This window comes from Pseudophryne corroboree, chromosome 1, assembly GCF_028390025.1.
Source record: "Pseudophryne corroboree isolate aPseCor3 chromosome 1, aPseCor3.hap2, whole genome shotgun sequence".
NCBI lineage: Eukaryota > Metazoa > Chordata > Amphibia > Anura > Myobatrachidae > Pseudophryne > Pseudophryne corroboree.
In genome coordinates, this window is record NC_086444.1 from 575,086,194 (window position 1) to 575,104,292 (window position 18,099).

The following is an 18,099-nucleotide window of genomic DNA, read 5'->3' on the forward strand; positions in this document are numbered from 1 at the left end:
AAATGTCACCTTCACTTGTTGATTCCATTCTTGAAGCGGTGTTCACTGTGTCTCCAAACAAGCAATATCGGGGCATTTTAGTTCCAACAACTCCAGCAACCACAGGTCCTAAAAAGTATAATAATGTTGTAAAATATAAGCGTATCTCTGTTTAATAAATAGAGTTTGGGTTACAAATCACTTGTTTTCAATCCCTCTTTGTTACTATTTTATGTTAATAATTGTATAATCACATACTGTAACTAGTATGCCACTAATATAGTTGGTTGTACTGTATCTCTATTTTTATACGTTACCCTCTCCCCCTAAAAAAAATAATAACTGAAGAGTTTGTTTTGATTTCAGCCTATGTGATGTTTGGTCTTCTGTAACACACTGTGAATAGTATCAATTTGCACGTGTGTAAAGGTGGGTACACACTAATAGATATATCTGCAGATCAATTGATCTGCAGATATATCTATGGACGGATCGAGCAGTGTGTTCAGCATACACACTGCCCGATCCGTCGGGGACTGACGTCATGAACTGGGCGGGCGTGTACACACGCCCGCCCAGTTCAGCTGTCAATCACCGCCGGCTGCCGCAGCATGTGTACGGGCGGTCGGCCGACCGCCCGTACACACACAGCGATGAGCCAATATATCGGTAGATATATTGGCCGTCGGCTGTGCTGCGGGGCCGACGCGATACGTCTGTGAACGACGGAGTTCACAGACGTATCGGCCGTACACACTGGCCGACGGTCCCGCGATATATCGGCCGTTCAAGAGAACAGACGATATATCGACCAGTGTGTACGGGCCTTAACTTACGTATTTAAAAAGACTACTAATCAATGTAATTACAAAGCTATCTGACAGTTGGTCAGAGGATGCTGTACTGAAACTACTGCTGACACAATGGAGGAACTATGCAGCATTTGCCTACTGAGTGAATGCCATACAAATAATTGTACATAAAGAAATGGTGCACTGAATTCTGGTAGCGTAATCAGGGTTGGACTGGCCCACGGGGGTACAGGGGAAACCACCGGTGGGCCCCACCTCCTCCTTTAGGGATCAGGTTCCAGACTGTGCAATTAAATGATGCATATGTTACCTTATACTGCACCTAACTATGGTGTATTTTCTACAGTGCATTGCTGTTATTAGTCTGGTACATTATCATGCATGCACTAGCAGTGTTTACTATATATATTTATCAAGGGGCCCAGACCATTCACTCTCTAATGCTTAGGAAAACCAATGTGGTGGCTGACCACACACCCTCTGGAGACTGACCACACCCCTAAACATGGGCCCCTACCACTGCATTTCCCCGGTGGGCCCTTTATGCAGCAGAACATACCTGAATGAATTCCAGCACGGATCCTCAACTGGGTGTTGGGCTTATGTGGAATTCTAAAAGTCTTGCAAACAGCAACTAAGTCTAAAGCCATGCTTGCGATTTCACTGGCATGGAAAATACCATTCTCTTTGGGAACACCAGAAACAACCATATCTTAAAATAATGCACATGATTAAAAGAGGAATAAAAAACAAAACACAAAAAGTAAAGCATTAGTTTTAGCCACAAAATTAGGTGCATAACAGAACAAATTAAATTAATTACGTTTCTAGGGAAGCAGTCTTGAAGTCGACATTGACAATGGCAATATTCATAATGTCCACAGTTGTGATGTCATCATGGTTTAAATGTCAACATCATAAATGTTGGCACCTGGAAAATGTCGGCATTTGCATTAGGCTTACGTTAGGGTTATCATCAGGGTTACCGTTAGTGCCAGGGTTACCATTACTGTTAGGATTATATTACAAAAGTCATCATGTTGTATACTGTCATAATATACCAAACCCAAATTTTTATAATAGTCTATCATTCTATGCATCTGGTTATATTTCTAAGATTAGCCAAGCAAAGATAAGACAGCGCTGACTGAAATGAATTGTAAAAATGATATACAGTATTTATTACTAATTAAGCAATATAAAATCACATAGAAACATATAAAATGAATCATATAAAATGAATATCTCACTGCACTGATGAATTTATAGTCACCATACATGGATTGTAATTCATATGCTGCTTGATGGAATGTCCCTGTAGGATCCGCACATTCAAATGTCCCTTATCCTGGGGTTGTAGCACAATCCCCGGGCCGAATTTTGTATTGAAGACAACGCTGGAGGAATAACTGTCCCAGTGGTTTGGCAGTACAACGGGGAAGTCCTCACCAGTAATGCGTGGCAGTCTTGAAGTTCGGTCCTTGTTAGTGGATTTGGGTGTAAATAGCGCTATTTTTCGGAGTCCTTAGGGATCCAAGTGAAAGTGGATATCCAATAAAGGTGACTTAGGCTCACACCTGACGCGTTTCACAGCTACCTGCTGTTTTATCAAAGGTGACTTGGTCCTTGCTGGCAGTGTGATTTATACCTAAGTTAATTACTCAAATCATTACAGCTGATTGAACAATTCATTTCATTACATGTTTAAAAATTAATAAAAACCTCATTTTATATGGATAGACTCAAGGCAATCAGAGAAGTTAGATATAGTTCATAAATTTTATTACTTTATTAGTTAAAAAACTATGTTTAAGACAGTGTTTAATAGTCCGCTCGTGCTGGAACGCACGCGGACTTCCGGACTTCCGGCTTGTGACGAACGCGGACTTCCGGTTTCCGGCTTATGGTCCGCATTCGTCACACAGAGGCGGTACTTCTATCATTGTATGTCTCAAGCAGGGTTCTATTATAGTCAGTGACGTGTACCGGTTGTCATGGGGATAGAGTCCGTCTTCCCTCCAATCATATGGTGTGTACAGGGTCATGTGATCGGCGCTCCGTATAGCGCATCATATGTTGTGTTACATATATTTCTGATCCGTGACCCGCATAGAATGTTACAGAGAATATAACCTCTCTTTCCTAAACATATATATTCCCACATAATCAGAGCTAGTAAATATGTAATACATTTATCTTTTGACAACATAGTTATGAATTAATTATTATGATGGAAATTCATTTTATATAGTAATCATATCTGAGCAGTCGATATAAACCAAAATGCAAATACTTCATATCATTTTAATATCTATATATACAGGTATCTCAGTGAATACATATTCCTTAGGGAATCTGCTAGTGATGGATGTTTCTATAACTGTTGTGTTCAGAAAAACAGTTTTTAAGTTTAGCAGTAGATTTTGCTCCATCTGGAACATTCACTTATATTCATAGGATTTATAATTACTATTTACTTTTGCTTGGGAAAAGGGGGGGGGGGGGGGAGGGGAGGGAAGGGGAACGAAATGGGTGACAAGGGAGAAGGGGGGGGGGGGGGACATAATGGCATAGAATCATGAAATTATGTCAGGTAGGTATCTATATTTTAGATCACACAATTGAGCTCTACCGACTCGTTTAGGCCTGCCGGAAAGATACTATTCATTTTAAGCATCCAGAATACTTCTTGCTTACATAAGATCTTATATCGGTCTCCCCCTCTTATTGTCTTATTGATAAATTCTAAACCTGTCACCTTCAAACATTTGGGGTTTCCTTTATGGAAATCCGCATAGTGTTTTGATACACTATGTGTTAGCACTTTTTTTAGAATATTTCTGCGGTGTTCAAGAAATCTTACTTTTAGGGGGCGTGTAGTTCTGCCAATATATTTTAAGTTGCATCCACAGGTCAGCATATAGATTACATAAGATGTATTGCAATTTATGTATGTTTTTATCTCATATGGTTTTTCTTTTTCATCTATGTTAACCATTAGAGTGCGGTCAGTTATAAAGTTACAGGTTAAACATCTATTCCTGCCACATTTAAAAAACCCTTTGGTTTTATTTCCTAGTTTTGTAAGCCAGTCTGTTTTTTCTATATCTCTTTTAGGGTCTTTTTTCTCCTCAATTCTTTTAAGATGACTAGGGGCCAACATATTTTTAAGAGACTTATTTTTTCGGAAAATAAAATTTGGTACCTTCGGTAAAATATTTACTAGTATATTATCTTGTTTGAGTATATTATAGTTTTTTGATATGATTTCTCTTATTTCTGCATGACAATTATTATAGGTTGAGATAAATGATATGTCTGAGGGCAAATTCTCCTCTGTAGTATTTTTGTTTTTAGAATTATCCTTAGGTGGATTCAGGAGTTGATCTCTTTCAATATTTTTTACTTCGTTTAGTGCTTTTTTTAGTATGTGACTTGGATAGCCTCTATCTGTAAAGGAATCTATCATAGTTTTTGCTTGAGAATCAAAAGAGGTCGTAGTCGAGCAATTTCTTTTGATGCGTAATAGTTGGCTCTTCGGAATACCTTTTTTCCAGGATAAATGGTGTGCACTATTAAAGTGTAGGTAGGCACTAGTGCCTGTCTCTTTTACATAGTTACATGTAACTATTTCGTTATTGATCACTTCTAATGAAACATCCAAAAAATTAATACAAGAAGTGTTAAAAGTGTGGGTGAAAGTGAGATTATAGGAATTTTTATTAAGGTGTGTAACAAATGAAAGTGCAGATGTAAAATCCCCATCCCAAATAATAAATAAATCATCTATGTAACGTCCATAGAGGACTAGGTGCGCGTCGAACCCGCCACCCCACACGAGCTGGTCTTCGACCTCGCCCATGTAGAGGTTGGCGTAGCTCGGCGCGAACCTAGTCCCCATGGCTGTGCCCATCACCTGAAGATAAAAAGTGTCTAAAAATATAAAATAATTGTGCTTTAGGATAAAGGAAATAGAGTTCAAAATAAATTGTTTGTGTTTCTCCCTGAGGTCTCCATCTTTTTCCAATCTCTTAGCAATTGTTTGTATGCCAATGTCGTGCGGGATATTCGAGTATAGACTCTGTACGTCTAACGTCAGAAACGCATAAGAGTCCTTCCATTTTATTGTTTTTATCATATTTAGAAAATGTGTGGTATCTTTGATGTGAGACCTCAGGGTAGAAACACGTGGTTGTAAATGTGAATCAACATAGTGGGATAAATTAGACGTGAGGGAACTTATACCAGAAATAATAGGACGGCCAGGAGGTGAAGTGAGGGACTTGTGTATCTTAGGGAGGTGATAGTAAGTGGGTACAATTGGATGGGAACAGAAGAGGAATAGGTATTCTTCTTTAGTGATAACTTGTTCCTCGACTGCAGCTGAAAGTAAGTATTGAAGTTCTATTAAATATTTCTCTGTTGGATCAATTGGCAGTATTGAATAAAAGGTTTTGTCTCCCAACTGTCTCTCTGCTTCTTTTATGTAGTCTGTCCTATCTTGTATAATGAGACCCCCCCCCTTATCCGCAGTCTTAATAATAATTGAGCTGTCTTTGGTGAGTTTTCTTAGAGCTTTCTTTTCCCATTTGTTTATATTCTGTTTTTTCTTTGTAATTTTAGTATTGTCTGCACATAGTGTTTTAAAGTCGTCTAATGTAGTTTTATAAAAACTTTCTATGCTGACACCCTTAGATTTGATCGGATAAAAGTCTGATTTATTTTTGAAGAATAATAGAACTTCAATACTTACTTTCAGCTGCAGTCGAGGAACAAGTTATCACTAAAGAAGAATACCTATTCCTCTTCTGTTCCCATCCAATTGTACCCACTTACTATCACCTCCCTAAGATACACAAGTCCCTCACTTCACCTCCTGGCCGTCCTATTATTTCTGGTATAAGTTCCCTCACGTCTAATTTATCCCACTATGTTGATTCACATTTACAACCACGTGTTTCTACCCTGAGGTCTCACATCAAAGATACCACACATTTTCTAAATATGATAAAAACAATAAAATGGAAGGACTCTTATGCGTTTCTGACGTTAGACGTACAGAGTCTATACTCGAATATCCCGCACGACATTGGCATACAAACAATTGCTAAGAGATTGGAAAAAGATGGAGACCTCAGGGAGAAACACAAACAATTTATTTTGAACTCTATTTCCTTTATCCTAAAGCACAATTATTTTATATTTTTAGACACTTTTTATCTTCAGGTGATGGGCACAGCCATGGGGACTAGGTTCGCGCCGAGCTACGCCAACCTCTACATGGGCGAGGTCGAAGACCAGCTCGTGTGGGGTGGCGGGTTCGACGCGCACCTAGTCCTCTATGGACGTTACATAGATGATTTATTTATTATTTGGGATGGGGATTTTACATCTGCACTTTCATTTGTTACACACCTTAATAAAAATTCCTATAATCTCACTTTCACCCACACTTTTAACACTTCTTGTATTAATTTTTTGGATGTTTCATTAGAAGTGATCAATAACGAAATAGTTACATGTAACTATGTAAAAGAGACAGGCACTAGTGCCTACCTACACTTTAATAGTGCACACCATTTATCCTGGAAAAAAGGTATTCCGAAGAGCCAACTATTACGCATCAAAAGAAATTGCTCGACTACGACCTCTTTTGATTCTCAAGCAAAAACTATGATAGATTCCTTTACAGATAGAGGCTATCCAAGTCACATACTAAAAAAAGCACTAAACGAAGTAAAAAATATTGAAAGAGATCAACTCCTGAATCCACCTAAGGATAATTCTAAAAACAAAAATACTACAGAGGAGAATTTGCCCTCAGACATATCATTTATCTCAACCTATAATAATTGTCATGCAGAAATAAGAGAAATCATATCAAAAAACTATAATATACTCAAACAAGATAATATACTAGTAAATATTTTACCGAAGGTACCAAATTTTATTTTCCGAAAAAATAAGTCTCTTAAAAATATGTTGGCCCCTAGTCATCTTAAAAGAATTGAGGAGAAAAAAGACCCTAAAAGAGATATAGAAAAAACAGACTGGCTTACAAAACTAGGAAATAAAACCAAAGGGTTTTTTAAATGTGGCAGGAATAGATGTTTAACCTGTAACTTTATAACTGACCGCACTCTAATGGTTAACATAGATGAAAAAGAAAAACCATATGAGATAAAAACATACATAAATTGCAATACATCTTATGTAATCTATATGCTGACCTGTGGATGCAACTTAAAATATATTGGCAGAACTACACGCCCCCTAAAAGTAAGATTTCTTGAACACCGCAGAAATATTCTAAAAAAAGCGCTAACACATAGTGTATCAAAACACTATGCGGATTTCCATAAAGGAAACCCCAAATGTTTGAAGGTGACAGGTTTAGAATTTATCAATAAGACAATAAGAGGGGGAGACCGATATAAGATCTTATGTAAGCAAGAAGTATTCTGGATGCTTAAAATGAATAGTATCTTTCCGGCAGGCCTAAACGAGTCGGTAGAGCTCAATTGTGTGATCTAAAATATAGATACCTACCTGACATAATTTCATGATTCTATGCCATTATGTCCCCCCCCCCCCCCTTCTCCCTTGTCACCCATTTCGTTCCCCTTCCCTCCCCTCCCCCCCCCCCCCTTTTCCCAAGCAAAAGTAAATAGTAATGATAAATCCTATGAATATAAGTGAATGTTCCAGATGGAGCAAAATCTACTGCTAAACTTAAAAACTGTTTTTCTGAACACAACAGTTATAGAAACATCCATCACTAGCAGATTCCCTAAGGATTATGTATTCACTGAGATACCTGTATATATAGATATTAAAATTATATGAAGTATTTGCATTTTGGTTTATATCGACTGCTCAGATATGATTACTATATAAAATGAATTTCCATCATAATAATTAATTCATAACTATGTTGTCAAAAGATAAATGTATTACATATTTACTAGCTCTGATTATGTGGGAATATATATGTTTAGGAAAGAGAGGTTATATTCTCTGTAACATTCTATGCGGGTCACGGATCAGAAATATATGTAACACAACATATGATGCGCTATACGGAGCGCCGATCACATGACCCTGTACACACCATATGATTGGAGGGAAGACGGACTCTATCCCCATGACAACCGGTACACGTCACTGACTATAATAGAACCCTGCTTGAGACATACAATGATAGAAGTACCGCCTCTGTGTGACGAATGCGGGCCATAAGCCGGAAACCGGAAGTCCGCGTTCGTCACAAGCCGGAAGTCCGCGTGCGTTCCAGCACGAGCGGACTATTAAACACTGTCTTAAACATAGTTTTTTAACTAATAAAGTAATAAAATCTATGAACTATATCTAACTTCTCTGATTGCCTTGAGTCTATCCATATAAAATGAGGTTTTTATTAATTTTTAAACATGTAATGAAATGAATTGTTCAATCAGCTGTAATGATTTGAGTAATTAACTTAGGTATAAATCACACTGCCAGCAAGGACCAAGTCACCTTTGATAAAACAGCAGGTAGCTGTGAAACGCGTCAGGTGTGAGCCTAAGTCACCTTTATTGGATATCCACTTTCACTTGGATCCCTAAGGACTCCGAAAAATAGCGCTATTTACACCCAAATCCACTAACAAGGACCGAACTTCAAGACTGCCACGCATTACTGGTGAGGACTTCCCCGTTGTACTGCCAAACCACTGGGAAAGTTATTCCTCCAGCGTTGTCTTCAATACAAAATTCGGCCCGGGGATTGTGCTACAACCCCAGGATAAGGGACATTTGAATGTGCGGATCCTACAGGGACATTCCATCAAGCAGCATATGAATTACAATCCATGTATGGTGACTATAAATTCATCAGTGCAGTGAGATATTCATATTATATGATTCATTTTATATGTTTCTATGTGATTTTATATTGCTTAATTAGTAATAAATACTGTATATCATTTTTACAATTCATTTCAGTCAGCGCTGTCTTATCTTTGCTTGGCTAATTCTGTTGTGTAATATTATAGGTGTGACTACCCTATACAGACAGCTGCTATTAATTATAAATTGGAGCCACAGCTTAAGCGCCCCTTCCAAATCAATTTGGTTATTCCTATATTTCTAAGATGCCTGGCTCTAAGTTGTACGCTTTTTGCGTCACTATGCAAAAATAAGCAAATACCACAGCAAATGTCTGAGGACAAAAGACGACCACTGCCTGCATTGCAGATCTGAGTGCAGCATCCAAAGATACAGTAACTAATCACCATCAGAAACTATCAGCTATTTGAGTGTTACAGAGTAATTATATCCATTTTAGAGACATATATTATATTTTACTAACGTGTGCTTGCTTTAGCCAGGCCTAATTAACATCTATACACTGTAGCCTTAAGGCCCATACACACTTGACGATAAAATGAGCGACGTCGTTCATTTCAGCCCTCATCAACGACGTCGCTCATTATATCGTCAAGTGTGTATGCATCCGACGACCACCGATGCGCGGCCCCGCGGGACGTTAACGACCCTTGCTTATCTGTGGAGCATGTATGCTCAATTTCCACTACGGTCGTTACCGACCAGAGACGTCGTTGAATGTGTATGGTGTGAACGACCAACGACCAAGCCACTGTTCACCAGCCCTGTTCCCAGCTCATTATTTTAATAAACTGTTCAGCTTGGATGCTTCAACGATGAATGGTCTTTGGTCGTTGGTAGTGTGTATGCTCATGTTGTTTGCTCAGCTGTTCAAGGGAAGTTCAAGGGAAGTCGTTAACGACGGTCAGTAACGACGTGTGCATCGTCAAGTGTGTATGGGCCTTTAGCCTAGTTTGCATTTGAACAGACAATCCCAGCACATAGCTAGCTCAGCTCACTGATACAGCTAGCCCACATGCTGTTAAGACACACACTTCCTGTGGATCACACACCCCCATAGCTGGAACGCAGGTATGATATACCTACTTGAAATCACAGAGCTCACTCTCTTTCCAGACTCCCACACTGGCACACACACTGCTACAGACTCACTCAGAATCAACCTAGCCTCCAGAAGCATAGATTGCTCATCACCAGGACCGATCTCCTTACTATGGCTAAGTATTGTACACAATGGCTTAATGACATAGAATAGTTAATTTGTTAATACATTTGACTTTAAGGTTAATGTTGGACCCACTTCAGTCAGGCTTCCGTTCCCAACATTCCACAGAGACGGCACTGACTAAAGTGGTTAATGATTTGGTCACTACGAAGTCTAAAGGCCACTACTCACTACTTATTCTTCTAGATCTATCTGCTGCATTTGACACTGTAGACCACTCTCTTCTCATACAGACACTACAATCCCTAGGTCTTAAAGACACAGCCCTTTCTTGGTTCCTCTCGTACCTATCTAATCGCTCCTTCAGTGTTCGCTTCTCTGAATCTACCTCCTCTTCGCTACCTCTTTCAGTTGGAGTACCGCAAGGTTCAGTCTTGGGTCCTCTGCTTTTCTCTATCTATACCTCATCTCTTGGTAAACTAATCAGCTCTTTTGGTTTTCAGTATCATCTGTACGCAGATGATACTCAAATCTACCTATCCTCCCCTGACTTGTCCCTATCTGTACTGGACCGTGTCACTGAATGCCTTTCTGCTATCTCATCCTGGATGACATCTCGCCACCTCAAACTTAATATTTCAAAGACAGAGTTAATTATATTTCCACCGGCCAATAGTAGGTACCAACCTGATATCTCTATCACTGTTGAAAACTCGACTATCTACCCTACCCCACAAGCTCGCTGCCTAGGTGTCATCCTTGACTCTGATCTGTCCTTTGTTCCCCACATTCAATCTGTCTCAAGATCATGTTACATGCATCTAAAAAACATATCCAAAATACGACCATACCTTACACAAGACACTGCTAAAACTCTAATCCACGCTCTCATTATCTCCCGCATTGATTATTGCAATAGTCTCCTAACTGGTCTTCCCAAAACGAGACTCTCACCACTACAATCCATTCTGAATGCAGCGGCGAGGCTTATCTTCCTCGCTAGACGTTCATCGTCTGCAGATCCACTCTGTCAGTCCCTCCATTGGTTACCTGTATTCTACCGCATTCAATATAAAATACTTTTACTCACACACAAGGCCATTAATCAAACTACACCAACGTACATCACTTCGCTTATCACAAAATATCTCCCCACCCGACCTCTGCGCTCTTCACAAGACCTGCGTCTCTCATCCACACTCATTACTCGCTCCCACTCACGACTGCAGGACTTTCATCGGGCTGCACCCACTCTGTGGAATGCCCTACCACACACAATAAGACTCTCCTCTAGTCTCCAAACCTTCAAGCGTTCCCTCAAAACTCACCTCTTTAGGCAAGCGTATCAAATTCCTGAACCGCCCACATAACTTTCATAAACCTTGCTATCAAATTACATCCACTCTGTACAGTCCACACATATCCTCACATGTCTTCTCATTCTATGCAATAGATAGCACCTTTCCTTATGTACATATGCCTATAGATTGTAAGCTTGCGAGCAGGGCCTTCCTACCTCTATGACTGTTATCACCCAGTTTGTAATTGTTATTTCAAATTGTAAAGCGCAACGGAATTTGCTGCGCTATATAAGAAACTGTTAATAAATAAATAAATAAATAATGATGCTTGTGCAATTATGTGATTGTTATGTGTTTGTGATAATATTCTGAAATCTGTAATGGTAATTGGAACATTAGACAATCTGTAGAATAGCATTCCTGGTATGGTGATTTATAACAGATTGTAGTGGTTTTATATAGTGCATCTTGCTGAAATATAGAAGTTGGCACATACTTCCTTTTGTTACTGTAGTCATGTGCTTGTAGCAATGGCATGCTGATATTTTGTGGTTACTTGGTGATCTGGTATTGGAAGGCTGAAAAGTTAGCATAATGTAGGATGTGTTTATTCCAAAGGTACAGACCGGGATTGGCATATAATTACAGGCTACATTATATAGCATAGCCAGCATACAATATGCGCTGGTTATTGAGATACTGTGTTGGCTTGGAATTGTGAAATGTGATTAGAAGGCTTGGAATTGTAAAATCAGCACATATGCATTATGTTGTAGCTTATACATTCTGGAATATAGTGGAGTCTTTCAGAGATATGTAGTTTATATATGGCTTCTGCTGTGTGACTTTATGGCCTAGCAAAGAATGCCATGTGTTTGAACCTGCGAACCTAAAATGGCTGCTGACATTCCCTTTTGAACCATGTGTTACAGACTTTGGAATCATGGGAGTTTTCCCAAAATGGAGTCCAGCTTCTGTCCCATGCGGTCTGTGGACCATACAGTCACATGCTGCCCCTCCCCCCCCCCCCACACACACACACACATAAACCAAAACCAATCCCCTAAGATATTTCTTCAAGGTATATATCTTTCCAATATGTATCAATATACCTAGGGTTCCATTTTATGCAATCTGTGATTTAGCCGAGTGCTTTGAGTGATATCTCCCCAGTAATAAATACACACACACACACACACACACACACACACACACACACACACACTTTCACACTTTCTTCATCCTGTTTCTTTCTTATATAGTTTCAATCTGTGAAACTATTCTATGGTGACTTTCATTGTATTCGACCAATACTGTTCAATGATAAAAGTGAATTCTATGAGTAGCAATTGTTTGTTGAAATACATTTTTAAGTATTACATTCTATATGACTGGCGTGCATTCTTCCATGAACAGAATATTCCTAATGATTTAAAGATATATATGTCTAGATGCAACCTCTGCGGGTTTGTTATTAAAAGGTACACAATTAGTGATGAATTACTATAAATCACTAAAGGGTTAAAATGATACATTTGCTTCAAAGATATGAAATATAGTAATATAATACAAACAATAGAATCAGACAGAGAAAAGGAGGGGAATAGTAGAAGAGAAGGAAAAAGTATACCCCTTATCAGTAAGCCTAAGCTTATGCAGAATGACCACCCGAACTCTGCAGCCAAGGTGCAAACGCTGGCTTTGGCATGCCCAGAATATGGGTCTGACGCCCCCATTTTCTTAAACGGCCACCCTCCTGCCCTCAAACATCCATAGCCTTTCAATCAGACGGCTTCCCCAACACATGCGTACTGCGGCTTCCGTGCATGCGCACTCACCCACCATCGGATGTTGTATGCAAAATATTGGCTTTGCGTACAACTCAGAATCAGATCCTATGTTCCACCATGTTCCACTAATTCTTAATAATTTGTGTGCATCAAGAGTTTGAAATATAGCAGGCGGTTTACAATTTATATGTACGTGCAAGAAATGGTTATACCAAGGTATACTCGGGCGCTTGAATCAAGGGATGCTTTGCTTAGCAGCTGCCTCTGTAAATCGGGGAAGTCACTCCCACGATACACAAGAAATATACAAAGAACAGGAAGGAGGCTGCGCTTTGATGTATCAAAAAACTAAACAATGTACCAGAGCGATTTAAGTACTATGAGTGTACACTTTATTATTATAAAAAAGAAAAGTTAATATTGTTAAAGTTATTAAACCATAAAACTGCATGCATGTCACTGAATTTATTGAGTATTGTTACCCAATTAGTCAGGAACTAGGTGTGGGTGATTGAAGGAGTCCGTTCCAATTGTGTTCCCCTGTAGCAAAAGTGCTTGTCCAAGCAACAAAGTCTCTGCAGATGAATAAGAGTCCAGTGGGAGCTAAGCAGTTCACCGTTAGAGGATGATGTGCTCCATTATCTTAGAAACAAGCTCCTCATGCATTACGGTAAGGACAGTCCTTCTTGTGACAAATGTCTGGATGTTATGTCCTCCAGAGTTGGATCAGTGGCTTGGAATTATCAGGGGATGGTCCAGTCCTCCACTCCTAGGTTCCTGACTGTGGTAGATAAACAGCCGACGTCTTTTGCTGTGTTCAGCTAGCATCTTTTTGACACCTGAACGCAGCGAAACGCGCCAAGTGTTTACCTACCACAGTCAGGAACCTAGGAGTGGAGGACAGGACCATTCCCCTATCATTCCAAGCCACTGATCCAACTCTGGATAACATAACATCCAGACATTTGTCACAAGGAGGACTGTCCATACCGTAATGCATGATGAGCTTGTTTCCAAGATAATGGAGCACATCATCCTCTAACGGCGAACTGCTTACCTCCCACTGGACTCTTATTCATCTGGATAGACTTTGTTGCTTGGATAAGCACTTTTGCTACAGGGGAAAATTATTGGAACGGACTCCTTCAATCACTCACACCTAGTTCCTGACTAATTGGGTAATAATACTCAAATATATGTGTATGAATTCATACAAATTCAGTGACATGCATGCAGTTTTATGGTTTATTAACTTTTAACAATATTAACTTTTCTTTTTTATAATAATAAACTTTACAATCATAGTACTTAAATCGCTCTGGTACATTGTTATATTTTTTGATACATCAAAGCGCAGCCTCCTTCCTGTTCTTTGGTTTACAAGTTATAGACAATGTCTAGGTCAATAGTCAATAGGTCAACTCCATATGGTCAACATGCATTAGGTCAACGCTGACAAAAGGTCGACAGGTACAAAAGGTCAACAGGTTCAAATGGCAGACATACATACAGATGTGTCCACATACATCTAGCCTCCCGATACGTTTTAACAGCCCTTCTAGTCACGCCATGCCGTGTTGTAGCTTGGTAGTGCATTGCGTCTTTTTCATTAAAATGCTTTTATTTTGCATTGCTATGGAATAAGACACAGAAGCAGCATATGCTGATTAAAATGATATGCGTCATGCCTATATTGTGTGTGACTATGGCTGTGTCTGCATATGAAATTCTACACTACAGTGTTTTCCTAGTAAACACTGTAACATACCATTTCATATGCAGATACAGCCATAGTCACACACAGAATATAGGGGATCGGTATGTTATATCGCCACCTGGGATGCCAAATGTCAGTAGACCGACATCAGCATCCCGAGTGGTGGAATGCCGGCAGGGGGGCGAGCATAACGAAACCCCTTGCAGGCTTGCTGCGCTCACCATGCTGCGGGTTTGGCATGGACACCCTTAGAGGGGGAATCACCTACCTCGCCGGTATACCGGCAGCAGTATGGTAACCCAGTTGGTATCTCAGTGTCGATATTCTGACAGCCAGGATGCCGACGAGCAGTATGCTAACCGCATACCAAATATAGGCATGCCACATATCACTTTAATCAGTAGAGTCTTCGTGTGTGTCCTATGCACATTTTCAGCAAATAAGACACCCGCCGCCAACGGAGTTGCACGGGACCTGTCAGCTCACACCAGACAACTCCTGCTGCATGGCATATTGAGGCAAGATGTACGAGGACACATGTCGACACAACTTTATACTTTTTTGTTGTTGCATACTTTACACCTTTTTCATACTTAACCATCCACGTGGACTACGTTTGCCAATAGTAACCTGTGCCGAGCACAGCAGTGGCAGAGCGAGGCACCTTGCCCGCAACATGTATCAACCATTTTCTATGTCAACCTTTTCCTGCGTTGACTTTTCAAAGGTCGACCCAATGCATGTCGACCATATGGGGTCGACCTAATCATTAATCTTCTATACCACACCCATAGTAGGCCTATATTTGTGAGGTTCCACAGCAATACCAGCTACAAATGGCAGGTGGCAGTGCATCATCAACAATGACAATTGTAGCATCACCTTGCACAACAGCATACTGGATAATGCAAAACAACTATATAACATTTACCTCACACTCAGCACTTCTGCCTAAGGCTAGGACAAGCAGGACTGAGGATCCTTACCTATATACATTTATAATGCTTTCAATCCCATCAAGCTTTGCATTTACATTTCCTTGTTGATTCTTTAAAGATCAATGTCTATCTGATTTACTCAGTGGCTGCAACTTCCCCCTCATGATTCTACATTTTCCAAACCATCTACTTCAGTTTCTGCCATCAAGATTCTACTTTCTCTAACTCAGCAACTTCAGCTTTGTCCCTCATGACCCACTCTCTCTGGACTTATCAGCTCCACCGAATGTGGTGTTCTTCTAATTTCTCCACTTTTCAAAGAGTTTTCTCCTGGGTACAACCAGCACATAACATTCTACGTGTGCCTAAACATAGACCTTGCTCTGTAGTATGACACATGCACCACTGGTCATACACAGAGATGCACAACGTGTAGATTGATGATGTGAAGCATGCAGTTCTTGAGAACGATGCCAGAAGCTCAGATTTTTGTCTATAAGTAAGAAAAACATGCCCAAAAAATATGAAAGACATGACCTACCTCTCTGCAATCATGCCAGCAGAGCTTGGAGCAGGAAGGCCAAATGGTATGCTGGTTTTGGATTTGGATTTGCCAAGCCTCTGTGACTGGTTTTGGATTTGCATTTATTTTTAAAAAATTGACTAATAAATCACATAACTTGGGCCTTTTTTGTTCCTAGAGTATTATTAACCTCAATAACATTTCCACTCAATTCCAATCAATTTTAACCACCTCACAATGTTGTTTTGACCAATATTGCCAAAGGCTGCAGCGAGCTGGCTGGTTACTAAGCAACAAAGCAATGGCACAAACACACGGTAGTTTATAGCACAACTATAAAACATTGCCACAGCGTACTGGGGTACAGTGCACAGTACAAACAAATACAGCGGTCTGCGTGGAGACCGCTTTTATGCACACACACTAGGGTACAGCATACTGGGGTGCAGTGCACAGTACTTTCTTTATTTTTTTACTTGTTTAGTTTTTTCATTGTTTTTGCTGTCAAATATGGAGTCACACTGTGAATACAATGGGTGGGGCCTCGCGGAGTCAGTGCAGCAGCACTGTGATGCAATTAGACTAATTAGACTATGAGGACTGGACACAGCTTGTGAATAGACACAGCAGAGCCCCGTAGATGGACACAGCACCACAGCCCCTTAGAGGTGGACACAGCCCCCGCAGCACAGCACCTTAAAGATAGACAGCCCCAGCAGCATAACCCCTTAGAGATAGAAACGCCCTAGCAGCACACTTGGACACCGCAGAGAAGAGCGCAGCATGCAGAAACATGACTGGACTGGAGTAAAATGGCGCCTAATCTTGGCCGCGGCTCCTTATATGGAATCCAAAACCTGTAAGAATTTGATGCTGTGGGGATGACATTCAGCCCTGATCTGACATCCGAGTCTGGCAGGAAACCCTAAGCCAGGATTCAGATGCGGCTACGATTAACATGTTCGGAGTGGTCCAGATTCAAGGTAATCTGAACCACTCATCTATAGGTATAACCTATTAATCAATGTGCATCTCTGTATGATTAAGACAATGAGACAAATTATAGGACATAATATAAATCTTCTCCCACTGGGTGATATAGGGCAGCCCAAATCTAGTTCCCAGCAGAACTGTGAAGACATCTTAACAGAGGGACACAACCCCAATAGTCTCATAGTGAAACAGGACAGTATATCATAAGGGGGTAAACCACACGTGTCACACAACAGAACCAGTGACAGATTTGGCAGTATTAAAATAGATCCCTGGAGTGGAGAGAGTAGCTGGCTTGTAATTGAGGGAATGAAAGAAGGACTCCTCCATCCAGTGCCGTTTCTTTAGATGGCTCTGGGTGCTCCCACTCCTCCCCTGAGATCACGACGCAATGCATAAATTTTGCAAAACTCCGCCCCAGAGCGGAGTACTAATGACAGGGAGGAGGAGGAGCAGGGGAGAAACTGGCGGGCGGGAGCTGCTGGCGGGCGAGCAGGAAGGAGATGCGGGCTGGCGGGCAGGCTCTGTACACACTCCTGACAAGGAGCACTGCACACTCCTGGCATTACACACCCCTGGCAACTAGCATTACACACCCTTGGCAACTAGCATTACACGCCCCCGGAACTACACACCCCTGGCCACTAGTACACACTCCTGGTATTACACACCCCAGGCAACTAGCATTACACACCCCTGGCATTACACACCTCTGGCAAATAGCATTACACACCCCTGAGCCCTGACAACGAGCATTACCCCATGCAATGATCATGACACCCGTCCCAGAGCATGAAACCGCTGGCAACTAGCATGGATTCCAGAGCATGAAACCCCTGGCAACGAGCATGGCAACGAGCATGGCACCCAGCACGTAAAACTTTGCAACGAGCAGGTAATTTAAAAGTAATTAGAGGCTTTACTGTAGGGCGTAATGTATCACGGGCATTGTGGTGTGTGATATAATATGGTGCAGGGGCCATTACTGTGTG

General features: G+C 40.7%; 1 protein-coding gene across 1 annotated transcript in view; it reads right to left on the reverse strand.

The window, feature by feature from the left end:
* The window catches only part of LOC135036375 (atrial natriuretic peptide receptor 1-like), a 213,144-nt gene that overhangs the window by 14,478 nt on the left and 180,567 nt on the right, over positions 1–18,099 (reverse strand). Inside the window, exons 20-21 of the mRNA XM_063954446.1 lie at positions 1,351–1,503; positions 10–108 (exon numbers count right to left, since the gene is read on the reverse strand). Coding sequence (XP_063810516.1) covers positions 10–108; positions 1,351–1,503 — 252 coding nt within the window. The remainder of the gene's footprint in view (positions 1–9; positions 109–1,350; positions 1,504–18,099) is intronic.